Source organism: Protopterus annectens, chromosome 12.part0 (genome assembly GCF_019279795.1).
Source record: "Protopterus annectens isolate FY-2018-M chromosome 12.part0, PAN1.0, whole genome shotgun sequence".
NCBI lineage: Eukaryota > Metazoa > Chordata > Ceratodontiformes > Protopteridae > Protopterus > Protopterus annectens.
The window spans coordinates 821,993,006-822,013,774 of record NC_056746.1 but is presented as its reverse complement, the minus strand read 5'-3'; the positions used below and the strand labels follow the sequence as shown (position 1 = coordinate 822,013,774).

At 44.5% G+C, this 20,769-nt stretch overlaps 1 protein-coding gene across 1 annotated transcript in view; it reads left to right on the top strand.

The window, feature by feature from the left end:
- The window catches only part of LOC122816819 (inositol monophosphatase 3-like), a 405,603-nt gene extending 386,907 nt beyond the window's left edge, over nucleotides 1-18,696 (top strand). The window contains exon 5 of the mRNA XM_044089860.1: nucleotides 18,165-18,696. Within this exon, the coding sequence (XP_043945795.1) occupies nucleotides 18,165-18,445 (281 nt within the window). The 3' untranslated portion in view covers nucleotides 18,446-18,696. The remainder of the gene's footprint in view (nucleotides 1-18,164) is intronic.
- Nucleotides 18,697-20,769: the final 2,073 nt, after the last annotated feature.

Genomic DNA, 20,769 nt, shown 5'->3' with positions numbered 1-20,769 from the left:
TCAATGGCCATGCCCATACACAGAGGGACATCACCGACACAAGGTGTCACTGGCCATGACCGCACACCTGGTAATATACGTCAGTTCGGACTGTACTGTGTGTCGATCTACACAACGGCGTACTGGGCATGCTCACACACTTAGCTGTTGTAAAGGGCCGTCTTGCATGCAGATGGAGCGTAAACATGGAAGGTCTCAGTTTGGACTGTACCATGTGTCCATCTACACAACTGCGTACATGGACTGTACTGTGTGTCCATCTACACAACAGCATACTGGGCATGCTCACACACTTAGCTGTTGCAAAGGCCTGTCTTGCATGCAGATGGAGTGTACACACAGAAGGGCACAGTACAGAAGGGCACAGTAAGGTATAACTGTCCTCACGCACAGGGCGGTCACACATGCAGTGACCTGTACTCACACAGCTGCCATCACAGCTGTCACAGGTGCAGGTCACTGCATTACACACTGCAGTGTACACTGTAGCTGTCAAGTCATCACCATGTCGTTGGTGCAGCACTATACAGCCTTACAGTACCACAACACCATGTGACACATGACCACTGGGCTGTACAGAGGTGTACACCAGCTGTGCAGATTACACATGTACCAACAGGGATCCAACAGGTGTTATGCATTGCAATGATACCAGTATACTTGAACAGGTCAGCTCAAGACATACCACGGCCCTTACACAGCTGTGACACATGACTGTTGCTGTACACCAATGAACACACATCTGGATATGTCATACATGTGATTGTGTGTATGTATGCATGGACTGCACACACAACATATACATACATAGCCTTTGATGTACCTCGTGCATAACAGTGGCCTAATCAATGCTACACACGCAAATGGAAGGTGGGTCCATGTCTGTTGAATGCACACACTAGAGGGGGTAGCAATGTTGACCGGGACACATACCCTTGTACTGGTCACCTGTGACACCCATGATATCATACCACAGTCTATGTGTTATGTATGTCAACACACATGTCCAACAATAGCAATGCATACAAACATGGCAACAGGAGACACATGTGACATCTGTACTGTGCATGTCGCAACCATGCATGTGCAGTGGCTGATGTCCGTAACATAGTTGCACCTAACTACGACATGCAGCCGCAATGCAGACCCATCATTGACACCTGTATACGGTGACATACAAACAGCACGTATGGAGGGATGTGTGTACATACAGTGGTGAACCACCTGTGTAGATGTATGTGTGCAGGGGGTGGCTCACAGTTGTGTCACACACCATCCTATCATGCCATGTGCAAACAGTACGCTATGTCGCTGTTACGTGACGGTGCTCACATAATGCATGCACAGCGGTCAGGTGTTACCAACTATATGTCACATGGCACCTGTAACACCTACAACCTCCCGTGTGCATATAGCAGCACATTTGCCAGATATAGCATTGGTACACATAATGCAATCATTACCGCTGCATGTCTATCAAACGTGTCATCATATCACAGGTGTATCATTCCCAGCACTGCCATGTGTGTCCGAATGTGTGACCAGAGATGCCACCCAATCGCCTATCCAGAACATCAGCAATCTGCTGTTGAGCATTTGCCAATGCCTGGATGTTGTCATTTAGGGTATGGATAGCAGCCCTCTGCAGCCTCTGCCCTTCTCTGTTCTGCCATTCAGCACGTGCCTGTGCCGCCATTACAGTCTGGAACATGCATCTGGAGATACCAGCTGCTGCGCTCTGTCCTGCAGGTGCATGTCTGCCAGAGGTCCTCCTACGAGCAGCACCGGCCACATGCCTGTGTGGCACATCTGCAGTCATTACACTGACACCATGGTGTGTAGACACACCTTCTGTAGCCACCACACGTTCCTGTTCCACGCTAACAGATGCTGACTGTCCTTCCTCTATGGCCACTGGTGATGCGGTATGTGTTGGCAGCAGAACTGTGTGCGGGGAAGAGGGGGACATAGATGGGATGGTAACCATTGGCACAGATTCAGCCCCGACAATCCTGCCTGTACCTCATGCATATGTTCATCACCGCTAGTATCTCTGGGGACACTAACATTAGATGGACCGCAGGAGGGTAATGCACCTACATCACCTGTGAATGCAAAGAAATACTGTAAAGTACAATAGACACAGACACGCACAGACACAGACACAGACAGACAGGCACACACACACACAGACACACACAGACACACACACAGACACACACACACACACACACACACACACACACACACACACACACACACACACACACACACACACAAACACCATGCATGTGATTTGTCAGATGGCATGCAGCATGCCTGTGATACAGCAGAGGGCATGCAGCTCAGACATTAATAGTGTTAGTAAGCATACCTCCCTGGGGTGCACACTACAGCAAGCAGGTGTCATATCAGTAGCCATGCAGTTCACACAATCATGGTAGTATGCATGCATCCCCGTGATACACCATGTGGCCCAGAACAGGAAAACAGTACACATGGCTTACGTGACCTTGACATGTAATCTGCTGACATGTGCAATAACATGCATACATGTCTGACACATAGGTGTCCTGACACATGTACAGCATCATAATGGGCTTCACATTGCAGTGTTGTGTGTATGCCCTACAGATAGAATACATGTTTAGCAAATGTGCATGAGCATGGGAGGGTAGTGTGAGCCGTCTACATTGCTATACAGTGTGAAGTACAGACACTGTGCCATTGCATGGCATCATGAGGCATCTATGTTGCTGTAGAATGCATAATATGTACACATTGCATAGCCATAACTGCAACACAGTCGTGATGTTCAACAGATCGTATATGGTAGACTTCAGTGACACCTCCAGTAGTTGTGCACAGGCTTTTAGGATGTCCAGTGTACCACATCAACTGTATAATCGGTCAACTATGGCTATAATTGGCCCATGTGTAGACAATGTGCAACAGGGTGTATACACATCCCATGTACTGTGTGGCTACATGTCTGGCCATCCCCCATGGCCATGTGTGCACATGTGTTGGCCAAATGTGTGTGATGGCCATCTATCTCACATGCCTGTGGTGTCCCATATGACATACACCCATAGATGTCAGATATGTCTTAATCCACAGGGCTATGCAGACAACGGGTTGTATGTTTGGTATGTGGGGTATAGGTCATGCGATAGTGTGACAATATTGCAGACAGAACACTACGTGTCTGGGACATGTCAGGTGGCACATCACAATGTGTGCACCCAATGCAGGGGCATATGACACAATGGTGACACCTGTGGGCTGCCGATATCACAGCTCACTGTGTGGTACTGTGTGCGTACCACACATGTTGTTCCAATGCATACTACATATGCCTCCATTGTAGAACACCTCCACCGTTATATGCACAGCTGACCACACATGTCGCAATGACAAGTACTGTGGTTTCAAGTCGGTGTATCATTTTGTTTGTATATATTGCACATGGGTGGCCTGTGTGAATGATGGGTGTTGCGACCTGCATATCGTGACTGGAACAAACATCAGGTGTGCAAGTGTTAACTGGCCAGATGGCAAATAGATCTATACTGTAACATGCCTGATACGGATGACAGTCTCACCTGCAACAGACTCATGTCTGTGCGGCACGCCAGAGGTACCTGTATAGGGGTGACACAGCAGTATGAACATTATCCATGACTGTATGACAGCCACAGGTTGCACTGTGCATGTGAACACATTCACCTGTGTAATAGCATATAGTATGCACATGTGTGCATACACAGCGTAGCATACTGTAGTATGCAGCATGTGTGTCCACACACCTTGCATATGTTGTTACTTTACATAATGTACAGTGACACATGCAACTAAATGGGATATAATAGCCATATGTGCAGTACTGACTTACCAGGCAACTCCAGGCTCATTGGTTGGGAGACACCCACCTCCACGATGGCAGCTAGTGTTTGTGGATGCTATTCCCTGGGTGTCCCCAGACTGGCCAGTAGCTCTTTGGTGTGCGTGAGTGGGGGCTGGGTTGGTGGCCCACCACCTGTTCCACCTTGTTCCCTGGTGATTGCAGTGGCACGCTGTTTTGCATGTCGTATCAAGTCCGTGCATTGTCTGCGCATCAGCTGGTAGGTGTGGTTATGGCCACCCACATCGTTCACCCTCCTGCATAGATCCTGCCACAGGTCATCCCGCTGCTGGGCATGCTGTGGCACATGGCTGAACAACAAGTCATAGTTGTCATGGAGCTGTGGGATGAGGACATCATCCTCCTGGCGGCTGTATGCTGGGAGGCGTGTACGGGGCATTATCTGTAAGACATAATGATGGTGACAGGTCACAGTTTCAGAGATGTACAGAGATACTGCTGCACATACATTTCTATGACATCTACTACATCTGCACATTTATCTTTGCAAAGCATCATGACACTGACACGACTGACGTGTTTGTGTCACACACATCTCACACCCATTATGCATTGGATATCATCACCATATATGTGTGTCACCTCATTACAGTGTTCATACTCCATGTAAATGCTGTCTTGCTGTGGGCATGTTTATTTGCCTGCACTTGTGTTCTTACCTATCTCCACATGCTTGGATGTGTCCACGGTAATGCTGTTGACCTGGATGCTGTGTATATGTCACATATCAACACAGACACAGCCGTAATGGACTTGAGCAGTGACAATGCACACATACACATGGACACCTATACATGCATGTGTTTTGCCATATACATCTACACAGCACTGTACAACTGTTCAACATCCTGCCACGGATCACCTGTATTGCACATGTGATAGACATGGGACAATGGCTAGTCAGACGACATTCGCAGGGATGGTTATCAACCATAGCATGTGTGGGCATGGTTTCCAAGCTGTAACAGACAGCCATTATGCCACCGCAAGGTTCATCAGTGCCACATTACTGATCCAGTCAGTTGATAGTACATCTACCATGCGGCCATCACACCATGTATGACTGGGATGACATGTGCAGCTTTGATGGACAGGGTTGCATGGTATGGTGGGAGTATGTCACATATATGGCACAGGGATCTGTTCAGCCTGTGGTGATCCTAGTATTAGGACAGTGGCTGTCCATGACATATGTCTTATAGATCAGGATATGGACATGTAGCATGTCCATCATCATGGTGTAGCAAATGTCTTTCTGCAAGGTAGACAGCATGCTGCATAGTGGAGGTGAGGATTGTGAAGGCTGTTATCACACATCCATGCATAACCATTACCCCTTAAAGGTGGTATGTGATCCAATATTGGTCACCACAGTGCTGTTTATGCCTGCTGTCCAGTGATCTCCGTGCTCATGGATGGCACCCTGACATGACATGGGTACCTCATATGACTACCTAAGGGGCCTGGAGATGTCACCAAGTCAGGGGGCGCACTGCACAGCACCATCCCTTACACAGTGTCCATAATGTTGACCACAGCCTAGGTAGTAGTTTATGGGTACAGGGATGTTCACCTAGCGGTGACAATACTGGTATCATCCATCAGACTGCGCACATATGTCACACACCTCACCCACACAGCCCATTCTGTATGTTGTTCACAACACTGACACAGCTATACTGATAGGTCATGGCCATTCACAGCCTTACATACACAGATGCCTAACATTTGTCTGTGTGGTATGGGCTACAATGAGGGTGGGGTACAACACATTAACCCTGTTCTACTGTAGCTGGCACTGGTGTGATGTGCACATGTCACTCTTGCACCTTTTGTAGTTGTGACTCTGTCAACAGGCCACTGGTGGAACACTCCTGTGACATACAAAGGTATTTGTAATCAAACATCCGTGCTGTGTTGTACATCTGTACTGCTAACATCTACAGTGATAATGGTTCATGGACATTCACACCATACTCAGCAGTGTTATAGTGTGGTGCCACCCAAAATGACTGTCATCACCCTATCTGTATTGTGTGGTCATGCTAGGCACTTGTTCAGAATTTGTGAGCATGTCATGAGCTACTGATTACTATAGCACCCATTCCACACCATTTCCCACAGGTACACTGGCTGTCCTACACTTCCCAGCTTGCTTATGGTACAACAGCTGTTGTACACATGTAACGCACATATCCTGTGGGACATGGTTGTATATACAGGCATGTCCAACTGTCACGTACCAGTGCTACTGCCTGTCTATATGAGGGATATGTCGTACATGTGGCAATAGAGCAATTGTCTCATGTACACATTCAATGCTCACCTCCCAACATACGACACTACAGCCTGTGGGGGATGCACTTCTGCAGCCGTGCTGGGGGCATAGCTCTCAATCGTACCTCATTATGAGGAATGTACCTCATTTGGGGTCTTAAAAGGTGCATGTTCCTCAAGGTTCCACATTGGAAGGGTCTGTCACACAGTCATTGTTGGAAATTGTTTACCTGCTAGCCATGGCTAAATAGATGGGAATCATATTAATTCATTAGCATATCCTTTTTATATGTAAAACCAGCCTATTTTAGCCATCATATGCCCTTCCTAGTTGAAGCTGTTAGTAAGCCACTTGTAAGTGTTCCACGTTTTACCCATTTGTCACACATTATGAGGGTTAATGTTCCTCATTTTGGGGACAGGAGGTTGACAGCTATGGCTGGGGGTAATGCTGTCACCAACCCTGACTGCACCTGACAGTCATTTGGGGATGTGTAACATTCGCAACACACCCCACCCATCACATAGTCTCACATGATCTACACCACTGGCCACACCTACGAGGACAACTTGTGCAGTACGTCTCCATACTCAGTGTCGGCACCAGAGGTAGCCCCCATCATGGCAGGCAAATTCACCAACATGTAGCCCACAGACTCATGTGTGCCCATCACATACAGCCAATGGGAGTTATAACATTCACAACACACCAGTCATAGGTGACTCTGTAGGGAGTCACACTGCAGTTCCACACAGCAGGCTACACAAGGCGATAGTCGCTTACATCTTGCTGTTGGGTAACTGCTTCTGCAACATAACCTATGCACCCATGCCACACCTCACCAGGTACGATGTGACTGTCATTCTCCATGTTAGTGTGACTGCCCTGTGATGCCACTTCACAGACTACGGGTGCAGGGACATGCAATAGCTCACCAGTCTTATAGCCCTGAGGGTGTGGGCCACGCCCTGGGGAGCATTTTGCATTTGTCCGGATACGATATCACTGTACAACGACCGACTGTGTCACTTAACAGTTGCCTATGCCCCTATTGTCATTCCACAGGCATCTGGTATCTGTCCGCTTTGACTGACCTGGTCAAACACAATGCTGTGGCACAGATGACTTGCACCTGTCAGCCCTGTGAGTACAGCTCACATGTAAGGCTCTTGCTGCTTCTATACTGCCTGTCTTGCACAGTTTCCAATAACTGTCACCGGCAGAACGGGAACTGGCAAGCACGACATGGGGTCATGTGACACAATGCATGCATCTTCCTCTGTGATGCACGCAGGCAAGGCACACCTTATAATGCACCACTCAAACATCTCTGCAGTGACTGGGACCTGCCTCTAGGCTCTGCAGAGCTCACCTGCAATGACAGGTTATAGACAGACCATACCTTTCAGGCACATACCTGGACCGGCACAGCCACAGCTGAGGGGTTCCCATATCCCACTATGTTGTGCACACATCCTGGCAAGTTACTTAGCACAATGCATCAGAGGTGCTCCATGTGCAACTAACTGTGTCCGGGACTGCTATACACATTGTAACAAGCTACAGAGTCAACATCATACCCCACGGTTAACATACCTTATTTGTTGGTATATTGGACAGTGGGCCTCAGACAGCTACTACTGATGTGTGACCGACACTACCCCACACGTAACTGGGATAGCCACTCATGTACCGACACATCCATGAGTCACAACCTCCACTCTGCTGGATCAACCCATACACACCACCTCCAAGACCTACATTAACCTTGACATGAACACTACCACCATGTGACTGGTGTTACACACCTGGGGTTATCCCCTCAGTGGATTCCGAACATATGCTACTCATCCTTGTTAGCCACATCACAGCACCACACCCATCACAGCATACACAGTACATGAGTACTACAACACCTACTACAGATGTCTGCTGACAGCGATTGTTAACGTCATGACACCCATGCAGATAGACAATGCACATACATATGCTGACACATACCCCAGTGCACTTCATTAGCATGTACACAACTGCATGGATGCTATTCCACACAGAGCCATGATGGTACACACCAGTTAACAGACGCCACTCTGGTGGTCATGTTCCATGGACATATGATGTACAACAACAGGTGTAGGCTGTTGCACAGTGGTGTACATTCCCAAGGGTGGGGTGGCTCACTGGTCAGCCGTGGTAGGGCCACAGGGTCCCTCATCACATACTCCAAGACTAGCTACGTAAACATGACTGCGACACATTCCGGGGTGTACCACCAGGCATTATGGTGGTATGTCAGTAGTCGATGGCAACACCCACATCTGCTGTCACATACAACAGTCACTCAGGAACATTACAGACCCAGGTGATGTTGGCAACATGCTGGAGGATGGATTCAATGCTAACATTACACCCTCTCACTCACTACAGGGCCACAATCCATACAGGAACATTGTGGTGTCCCTGTGGTCACACCTACACAGTACTGACCTGCACTCTAAATGTCCTGAGACAGTGGCCCCATGTCACATTCCAACATCCCAGGCTGTGATGTCCGCCAACCTCTGACTGACATGTCTCCCCACTAGGCCACCATATTCAGTAATAGCCTTGTTTCAGACATTGTAGCCCCTGAATGGCACACAGCAGCATTTATCACACTACACACAGGTGGCACCACAATGCACGAGTGGGACTATAGTCCTACACACCTGTCTGGACTGTTCTGCATGGCTATGAGGCACATCATCAAGGACGTCATTCACAGAGTCATTGTTGGGCTCCCGTCCTTTGCTGCCACCCGGGTTGGGTTTGTTAGGGCCAGAGCATGGCCCCTACACATGGTGGACTCCTTTCATACAGTTACCAGGGCAGTTGCTGATGGTACGGGAGTCCACACATCCTACATTTTCCTCTCATTGCCTTTCAGCACCATTCTCCATTCTAGTATTGACAATGTACACATCCACCAACACATCGTACCCTATGTCTCAGGATGTTATGCAATGTGGCTCATGGACAGGACACACACAGTGAGGCCAGCATACCATAGTATCTACTACATGTCAGGTACATTTGGCATACCACAGTCCTCAGTCGTAGGGCCCCTCATGTTCAGTATATGCTTCCCTGCGGTACAGGCTAGCACAGGGGACTTTCCCTGCCTAGCTTTCAAACCCCTGCATACAAAGTGCCATGATTGCTCCACCAGCTGATACTGACTTCATCCATACGGGTGTTGCTGTGACAGATACATGATGTGACTATCATGGCATCAAGCTGCATGACACAAGGTGCATGAACATCACCTTTGCATTACACCATTCACCCACTGACTATCACATGGGTGGTAGTCCCCTACATACATATCACATTGTACATGTTTGCAGCACAAACATATGTCACACCCACTCCTGTGGTTACCGTATTGCCACTGTGGCGTGGATATCCTTCTACGTGGCCACACCTATCTGTACTGGGTGTGTAGCTGGTACATAGGCATCCATTGTAACTCTGAACTCAAGACATCTACACACATTCAAGGGTACACCACCCCATTTAGGGTGTACCTTACACAACAGCTACAGCTTTACATACCACAACATTAACACGCCATGACGTTTACTGAGCTCCGACAATTTAAGTATGCGGCTGCACTATGGACACCACATCTGTACACATTTGCATACTACATACTCAGGGGTGACCTCTGCTGATCAGACAGGGCCCATGTCCACAACATTATTAATGGATATACTCCTCATACGCGACATAAGCAGAAGCCACTGTGAGCAACATGCTCATGGATATGTGCACACACGCCACAATGAGTGGGATTTGCTTGAGGGTTACATTCCCAAACCAGACACTCACCATGCTTTGGAACATACGTTCTATGTACATCACGCAGGGACACTCAGTAGCACTGTTCATGTGATACCTGCCTTGGTGGTTGGGAGACACATGTAGGCCTGGGATCACTGCAGTGGCTGTACTATGCAGGGGTGCAGGTGACACATGGCTCTGCTGTTCACAGGACACTACCCTAGAGAGGTGCCACTAGTGTGAACACTGTAGTTGTGCTTACACATGGACTTGCCAGACTGCATAGTACCCCACTATGCACCTGTGAAGCTGTTACATGTCCTTTGTTCATGGTTACTTGGTAGCCCTTACATTTAGATTAGCTATCATGCTATTACAATGTCCCATGCCTATAAGCCATATGTATCCTGTTATTGTACATGCCAATAGACAATACCTGTGGTATGCATGATATGCCTGTTATGCTGTGGAGAATATCTGTCATATCTACCTACAATACTATACATTACACATATTTCACATAGTATCCCATAATGCAAAGCATACTTGCACAGCGGGACCACCTTAGATATGTCATTAACGTTATATGCCCATACACATGCGTGCTGTGACAGTATATCAACATATACTATCTCCTGCTATGGCACGTCCTTGTTGGACATACCCTACCACTGACGGCGGGTTGTATAGAATTGTTCTGTTTAACGCCCTTATGTAGCATCCCTTGTGGTGTCTGTGCTGTGTACCTTGTGTCCCACTGCTGGATGCACAGTTTCTACAAGCGTTAGTATGCTCAGCAAGACATCACTACATAAATACCTTTCCCCACTTTATGCATTGCGGACACATTTAATTAATGCAAACCAGGCTATACATACAGTAAAACTAATTAATACAGATAATGCTATACATAATCTTACATATTGGGTGTTCTACATACCTTGTTATCGTTACAGCATTTAGTTTCTATCTCTCTCTCACAGTGTTTCAACTGGTGTTCGGTATGAGCATACGGTTGGAATGTCTGGCAAGTCATCCTTATATACGTCGATACCTGTAACAATATTTTGGCTACTTGCCAACATGGCTTTAGGCCATTTCACAGCACCACCACTGCCCTTCTATCCTTCACTGATACCATCAATAAAAACCGTAATAACAACACCCTCTCATCTGCTCTTTTCATCGACCTGTCAAAAGCTTTTGATATGGTCAACCATCCACTACTTATAAATACCCTTGAACTTCTTGCTCTCGATCCCCCAGCTATTCAGTGGTTCAAATCTTACCTTAACAATAGGCAACAAGCAGTTCTCTGGCATAATAAACTATCATCCCTCCTACCAGTCTCCATAGGAGTCCCCCAGGGCTCAATTCTGGGACCCCTTCTTTTTTCACTATTTATCAACAACCTACACATAGCAGTCCCAGAAGCCACCTGTATTTAATATGCCAATGATTCCACACTTATATGCTCTGCTAACTCCACCTCAGACCTCCACTACATAACCCAAAAAGTATTTAACATGGTTGAAGAATGGTTCCTAAAACGTTGCCTTCTTTTGAATGCCAAAAAAACTAAACTTCTACTATTTCCACCTACCAGTAGGTCCTCTCCTATTGATCTCTCTATTGTATCTAGCAAAAGCACCCTGATAACGCCTGAACAATCTACCAAACTTCTAGGAGTCACAGTCGACAACAACCTTACCTATGATATACACATTAACAACACCATACAAGCAGTGAACAGAAAAATTGGTTCCGTATACAGAGTCAGACCTTTCCTTACTCCTCAGGCCAGAACCACCATTGCCCACTCTCACTTAATCTCTACACTTCTTTATGCTTCATCAATTTATACTAATCTAAAAAGAACTAACCTCCAAAAAATTTCTCACGCCTATAACAATATCGCCAGTTTTTTTTACCAGCAATCCATACAAGACACACCATTGTCTTAATCTTAAGCAGCTCAACTGGCTTGAATTACCTAGCTTGCTAACATTTCCCAACTCATCATTGCTCACAAAATCTTTTATCAACCTAAAAATACTCCTATTCTTGCTAACCTTATCACCCCATATACTAATCTAACTTCACTACGCTCTTCAAGTAGATTACTTGTGTGTACTACAAAGTCTAATAACTTGTCAGGTGATCGCATTTTGTCAAACACTGTTGGCAAACATTGGAACCTTCTACCTACAGACCTAACTCTACTACCATCTCTTTCTCTCTTTAAACTAAGACTCAAACTTCACCTAAAATCACACTGGTTGTGCCCCTGCACAAACCCTGACTAAATTGCTTCCTCTTTCACTTCTATCTTCCTACTTCCTTGGGTCCACTTTCACCCTTTTACCCCTCTTATGTATATAACCGCTCTCCTTTTTTTGCTCTCTAACTTTTTCTTTCTTCAACCTACTTCCACTTCAACCTTCCCATAATGCTCCTTTATACTAAGGTTTGCATATAATTGCAATGTTTACAAGTATATTATACCTTTTTTAATAGACTACCCTTAAACGATTTTCATTATGCTACATTTACTAAGAGTAGTTCATCCTCTGTTAAAAAAAAAAAAAAAATTTTTAATCAATTTTTTCTATATTTTTATTTGGTTTCACTGTTTTTATGTTACAATTACTACTGTTTATATTTGTTTCTGTAAATCCTCTATTAATCTTTTAATGTTTTTTTAATGTTTGTCTGGAGCTTTTCTCCCCGGGCCTCTACTGAAAATGGACATGTATCCAGTTAGACTAGCCCGGTCAACAAATGTAAAATAAATAAATAAATAAATGTGGATTCATCCCGCCAATTGGTGTTCCTGAGTGACTAATTACTTGCATATCAGCTGTGCAGCTACTCCATTCGCCAATTACGTGGCAATAGTGGGGTATAATTGAATCCTCCACTTGGGCGTTGCCTATTTGCCCTACCTTCGGGGAGATGGTCTGTATTGTGTTTTGTTATGTGTAATTGCAACTGCTATGCATGGAGACAAGTATACTTTGGATTCATGTCCCCCGTGGATTGTGTGTGACAGGTAGAGTATTTGGTTCAACATGTGGGTGTACCTGTCATCCCAACATCTGATAACAGAGTATTGCAAACAAAACCTGTAACATGGCTGTTTGTTCCATTATACAACGCCTGCAATTTTGCATGACTCCTTTAATTGTGTTGGTAGAAGAGCCTGTTTGCCATGGGTTGCCACCTTTTCATATGGTCTTTGTTGGACACTTGCTGGATACACAGCGGTGTTTACAGGCCAACACGTAGCCATGGTCAGTACACAGGTTAGCACATACTTTTATCCTCAATACATACCTATTGTTGTGGAACTTTGGCTACTTATCATATTGCATGTAACATTTACGTTTCTTACATACAGGCATAACTATTAAATACGACTATTACATTATATATGGGACATATTAATGTCCTACCATCTCGGACATTTGCCCTTTGTACTGTTTTATGTCAGGACACACCTGCCCAGGGTGGGGCTGTCCCTCCTACTGTGGGACAGGTAGTAACCGTATGCCTACGGCTAGCTATACCCACACCTACCGTATTGATCTGCCTCTGACTTGGCACTAACAAACACATGTTGTGGACACACACACACATTACAGTCACACGGAGATGCACACGGCACCCTCAACGCACACTTACACAGACTACGGCACTCACAAACACAGTTGAACACAGTACCTACATGGACCTTCATATCATCATACTATTACTTGTGGCTGTACTGTTCCGGTACTGTGTTCTATCGGTCTTTCAGCCTCATGGTTACGCATGTCGGTATGTTACACATTCCATAGTTGGCGGTATCCTATTTATTTGTACCTCCAAGGTGTTATGAATGTCGTTGAACTATCTATTATATTTGCAGATATCGCTGAATCCATCTATATCAACATATATCACTCTATTGCCCTTTCTATCTGTATTATATATATGCATATGTGTACAAATATATATATATATATATATATATCTATATATATATATATATATATATATATAGCGGGGAATGTGACAGGCACACAGCACCACCATATGCTGTATGGCTCATGTACTGTTCAGGTGTTGGCATTCCGTGTTCCACTAGCTGTTGTGTTTACAATGTTTGAGGGTTGCCTATGTTGGAGTCACACATTGGGCCACCTATACATTACAATTTACAGGTGGTCATGTTTGTGTGCCATCCATTTTACTGTGTGTGCAGGTGGAGAGGTGTCAGTCCGTAGGGGCCTACACTGTCAGAGTATGTGCTATACGTTCCCTCTCTGCCAAGGCGTAGGCATATTGGGCACGCCTCCGTCTGCCTACTGGGGCTGGCACAGTGTGTTCATGGTCTGAATCCCTCTGTGCCTGTAATGGCCTTGGCAATTGCGGTGGGCTATGAGGGCCTTCACCATTTTGTCCCTGCTGCAGCTGCTTCCGCAGGATCATATTATGTAGCATGGCACATACTATGATGATGTGGGCACATGTGCCTGGAGAGTACTGCAAGGCTCCACCAGATGTATCCAAGCACCGGAACTGTGATTTCAGCATCCCGAACACACGCTCTATGATGATTCTGGTTTGTGCGTGTGCCTCATTATGGCATTCTTGCATGGGTGTGTGTGCATTTCTGATGGGAGTCATCATCCACGGCTCCAGTGCATAGCCAGCATCCCCCACAAGATGGCCATGTGGGATGTCCCCCTGACAAATACCTGATACAGCTGTGAGGCATGCCAGATATGGGAGTCATGGTAGCTTCCAGGGCTGCCAGCACACACATCCATGATAATGCCCTGGGCATTGCACACGACCTGGCAGTTGATGGAGTGGAATCCCTTGCGGTTTATGTAGTGCCTACCATGCTCACCGGGTGGTGATTTGATTTGTATGTGCGTGCAGTCTATCGCACCCAGTACCTCCGGGTAGTATGCCACACGGTGGAAGTGGCACATATTGCTGGCCAACTCCTCCTGAGTTCGGGGGAAGTATATCTGCTCATTGGCATGTGGTAACATGGCATCCAGGAACTGGTGTAGTACCCTGGATGCTGATGCCTGTGAGATACCCATTATATCTCCAGTTGGCCTTTGAAAGGTACCTGTGGCCGGTATTCGCAGGCTTACACATACCTTCGTGTACACTGGGATGGGTTCCCCTCTGTTGTTTCTGGTTCTCAGGCGTGGCCGGCACAGCTCCACTATTTGCTGTAAGAAGTCCCTGTCCACCCTGTAACGCTCTACTATCTCCAGGTCATGTAGCCCCTGGTAGGTTACCCTTGGTCTGAACACTCTCCTTCTCTTCCGAGGCCTGCGGTGGTTGTCGGCATCATCCTCCTCAACACCGTCAGTCTCTAACACATGCTGATGAATCACAGCTATGGCAGCTCCCAACATGTACATTTTAAAAGTTCCCTGTGTGTTTACACCTATGGTGCAGTGTTTGGGAATACACAGGTGTGTTAAGGATGCTTTCACACTTTATACTATTGTGCTGTGAACACCGATGATGTCATAGGGTGTGTATGTACGATCGTAGCTACAGGGTATCTTATGTGTTTTACTGCCGGAACTACTATTGTGGTGCCTTTGGTGTTAAATTACATTTGGCTGCCGTGGATTACCTCTTGACCTTCCCTTTACATTTCTGCACGTTGCACCTACCATTTTCTGGCGTGCATCCTGCAGCCTACTTTCATTTGTACTTTCCTGGACCTGGCGTATCTTGCGTTATGTATGCTACTGCCGGTCTGCTGTCGGTTTGCTTTGCTCTGCTGTGTCAGGTCTCCTATCTTTGCAATCCAATACCTCCCCTCCTTTCTTTGCATTCCAATGCCTCCCCTATCCTTTTTTGCAGGTTTCTGCAAGCAGACTTGTCAGCTGCCGTCAATTGGCCACCGTGGGTTGATTGGTGTTGAGTGCTCATTAGTACTCCAATTACCCTACTTCAGCATTTCCTTCTTTTCTTCCCCTGACCTTCCTGTTTGTGCTATTGGTCGCAGCACGTGTGTCCGATTACTGGGTTTCGGGCACGTTTTTATCCCCGTACACATGCACTTTTGGGCACCATGTGTGCTCTCAGCTAAACGATTCTATACCTTCCTCCCCACCCCTATCCTACAGCTTTGCTTTGCAATGGACAGGCCAGATTTGCATTGCTCCAATGTGCTTACTGCTACGGTGGCACACCCCTCTGCTGATGTCATGTATCTCCTCTGAGCCACTCCTCAGTGTTATACCGCTGCGCCGTATGGTACAACCTTCATCCGGCGGCACATTTGCGATTCAGTATTATCTGCCTCATTTGCATGGCATTGACTACTAATTCATAGTTACCGCGCTGAACACTATCGCAGGCCCTTAGCAACCCTTGCACCTTGGTTGTGGTGTTCCATGCCTACCATTGTGTATTATGCTGTAAACCTGATTTCCATTATGTTGTGATTTTATGACATTTTTATATTATTTCTTTGTGTTACAGCTTCCGCACAAATGCCCTGCGGTTGTGCTGTGCGTTACTGTGGACATGACATTAAATGTTATTTTCATGTTGTGCATCTTTTGTTATGCCATTGGCTGTGTATTTCGCCATTGGCATATGTTAACGTTGTGATACCTGTGTCTGGCCCGCTTCCATAGCTCCGATGTTCTGTTTGGGAAAATGTAAACCGTGTTTTTTGGTTTACATTTCCGTGGGCTTACGCTACGTCTGCACCACTTCATGAATCACTATATGCCTTCATTTGCATGGTGCGACACTGCGCATGGGGTGATTAGCATACCTAAGCCGGGGGCTGCGCAGTTCTGGCGTACGCCGGTAGTGCACGTGGAATTGGATCGTACCTGAATCGCTCGATGGCCATATTTGGCATTATACCGCCTACACTATGCCTGCGCCTGGCGCAAGCTTCATGAATCTCGGGGATAATGTTTTTAAGCATACATAGTTTTCTCCTAATCATTAACATAAAAACATCCATTGCATATATATATATATATATATATATATATATATATATATATATATATATATATATATATATGTGTGTGTGTGTGTGCGTGTGTGTAAGGGAAAATGAATTAATGAATATCAGTAAGATTTTACCACATATTCACAAGCTGAAACTACTTTTCATTCAGGTTTATACCAAACACCAAATGGTAAACATCCTTTATGTCTTCCAGAAACAAGTGTGGAGACAGAATTGCCTTCATGCTCTTAATTTGAAAATGTCTATACTGTGTTAATTGTTTGTGGTATGTTTTTATTTTTATATTACATGTTCTCATTATGATTTCATGTTTTGCCATTATGTCTGTTGTAATTTTTGTTATCAAGTTTTAAGTGGTCATGATTGAAAAAAGAGCCTTATTGGTCCAGTTCAGAATAGACACCTCTGACATATGTTTGATAAACTGGTGATTGGCACTGAAAAGTGTGGTCATGAAATCTACATACTGAGTGAAAGCTAAAACACACCTCTGCTACTTACATATGTTGCTGCATCTGAGATTGCTGTACCTTGGAGTAAGGCGAACACAATAAGGTGCCATGGTCTGGATCTTACTACACAAACAATACTTAAAAGTTTAGTGAGCACAGTTTTGAGAGTTGATTACTTATTCATTGCATTTCTTCCTGAATGACACCCTGATGGATGGATTGATAGATATATAGACAGGCAGACAGCTAGACAGAATGATAGACAGTTAAATATAGATAAATGCTGTGTACAGCAGCTATGTCCTTATGAGTCATTAAAACGTTTAGTCTCACTGTGAAATGGTTTCTACTGTTTTTGCAGTGCTTCAGTTTTTCTATGTATGTATTCCATGCAAAAATAATTTTTCAGATGTTCACCTCTTAATTTTGCCATTGAAAGCAACCTTTCCATTGCTTAATAATAGTGCTGGGTATCAAATTATTCTTGTTTACTATTCATTGTTTCTCATTTCACTAATTTTCCTCAGACCTTTTAATGGTGTTTTGTGAAGTGTGTTGTGTACGGGTTTGTCTTTTACTTCAGGATGAAAGGTTGAATTGGTCAGTTTGTAATCTCACATTATGAAGTGAAGGCCTTTAACATTTTTTATTCCTATACTTATTTTTCAGGATATAAGGTGCTGTCCCTCTTGGATCTTGGCAAAGATAAGCAGCCCGATATGGCAGACATTTACATGCATGTGACTTTCATCAAAAAATGGGATATCTGTGCAGGCAATGCCATACTGGAAGCACTAGGGGGGCATCTGACAACTCTCAATGGAGACAACATTGATTACAGAGATTCTCCCTCTAACGAAGGTGGGCTTATAGCCAGCATTGGGGTAGACCATCAAAAGTTGTTGGCGAAGCTGCCTGAGCGTGAATCTCTTGGATTGAAACAGAAGTAGTGCTTGGACTTTACAGAGCATGAATGAGTATTCCATTCCACACTGAACTATCTCAGGAATGGAGCAGGCAGGACCTTGCTTCACATTATGAGTGAAATGCATCATGTTGACATTGTTTATTGACTGCAGTACATTTTTTTTAATTCTTTTGTAAATGGGTGGGTGCCAGCGTGTAAAAAAAATCACATGGGATCTGAAAAGATAAATTTGTTTCTACTGGACACAGTGAAATATAAATTATTTTTAATATATTACAGAAATTACATTTTTTTAACTTGGGATACAAGTTTTTGTGATAAAGCAGGAATCAAGTAATTGCAGTCTGCAGAATTATAATTATTCAAGCTGCTTTAGAATAGTACTGCAATTGTTGCAGCCTTAATTTATTTTGTTAAAGCTGGAGTTTCTTACTGAGACAGACCAACAGATGAGGTGGTTATCACTCCTTTTTCAAGTTGCAACATTTATGAAATTGGCAGATCACCCAACCACAGCAGTGATATGCAAATGTAACATGGTTGGCATAACATCTCTGTAGTAATCTGGGGATGCACAGTAACAAGCAAATTGTGTCAAAATCACACCTCAAGCATCATATTGCACTGCCCAAGAATTGCATAATAAGTAGTCATGAGGTTGAATATTCAGTATGTATATCAGCACCAATGAGAGAGAAGTGCATACAACTCAACTGTACAAAGAGAGAGAGAGAGAGAGAGAGAGAGAGAGAGAGAGAGAGAGAGAGAAAAACAGAAAACAAAAAGGGAGTTACACACGTTGCTGTTCTGATACAAGACAAACCAGTGTATGTGTATTTATTTCTATTTGATAACCATTTAGGAAGCTTGCTACAGAGTATCACCATGACCTAACAAGATGATAAGTAAGTACCACAAACATCTGTTATTAGTGAGCATATCTTGAATTGATTACAAATCACTTCCACCCCCCCCCAACAAAAAAGTCACCGTCTTGCACACTGGTTTTGTTTCCCCACAATATATAGTTTCTGGAACTTATTGTGACTGTGGGAGAAAATGTTTAAGCAGTCAGGTCTCAAACAGATATGTTGTATCTACTTTATTAGTTCAATATCATAATCAATTCAATATATGCTTACTAACAACTCCATACATGATCAAAATCCTGTGCAGCCACGACTGCCTTATCTACACCTGAAAGTGCTGCAAATAACTTAATGAGTGATTAGCATATGTCGGCTCATTTATATCTGTCATGCCCTCACTTGCACAGTCCAGCCCAGGGGGTACTACAAGCAACTTATGCCATACTGTCTTGTAGTAGGATGTAAGTAAGTGCACAAACTGTATGCAGAAAACTGTCCTGGGTTTGTTGTCGTCTGTTGGAGTAATCTGGCATATGTATTATTATTAATCTTTCATTTGCACTATTTAGGAGTTAAGAACAGAGTTGTTTTATGACAAGGTGTGATACTTTTTTAACTATATGGCTTTTGCTTTGGAGGTTTACAGTGTAACATGGGATCTTGGTAGAGTCTTTGAACATGCATTTGAGTCAGAGTACAGGGATCTGCGATCTCACTTCCAGTGCTTTCCTGTTGGTAAACTGACTGAAAAGGTAGTCAGTCATTTAAACACTTCATCAAGTTGTCAGAGGAATACATGCATTTGTTGAAGTTTGCTGAATTTTCCTGGACCAGAGTGATTTCAAAGGTTCTGTTTGAATCATGAGTTTATTTTTCAAAATTTCAAGAACCAAAATAAACTGGGCCTCACACTTCATTAAGAAGCCCTTATCTTGGCACTCAAGGGGTGAAAGGAGAGAACTGATCATGGACAGGATGCCAATCCATTGCAGTCTGAATGTACATTCACACATCATATGTGCCATGAATGTATTAATTTATTTTGTCCTTTGAACAGATGTAAGTGGTATGGGACAATACCTCCTTGCCTTGTACTATTATTCATTCTTAAGAATCATGTGATTTCAGTCAAAGAAAGAACTCCAGACTTTCATGCCTCAAACAAAGGTTCTTGCATATATAATAGCACAGATGTGGTGAGGTTACAAAAGTCTTACAGTACATTACTGCAATGGTAACTGTTTCCATTCTTGATGCAATACATGAGCTTTCAGCAGTTTGGAGTGTTGTAACATACAGTACTCGTGTGAAGTGCATGTGACTATGCAAAATCATATGTAATCATAAGTAATGTAGTAATGCATTTTATGTTTGCTTTGCGTACATTATCTGTATAAGCACATACACACAGAGATGTATATATGCATGTGTGTGTGTGTGTGTGTGTATGTATATATATATATATATATATATATAT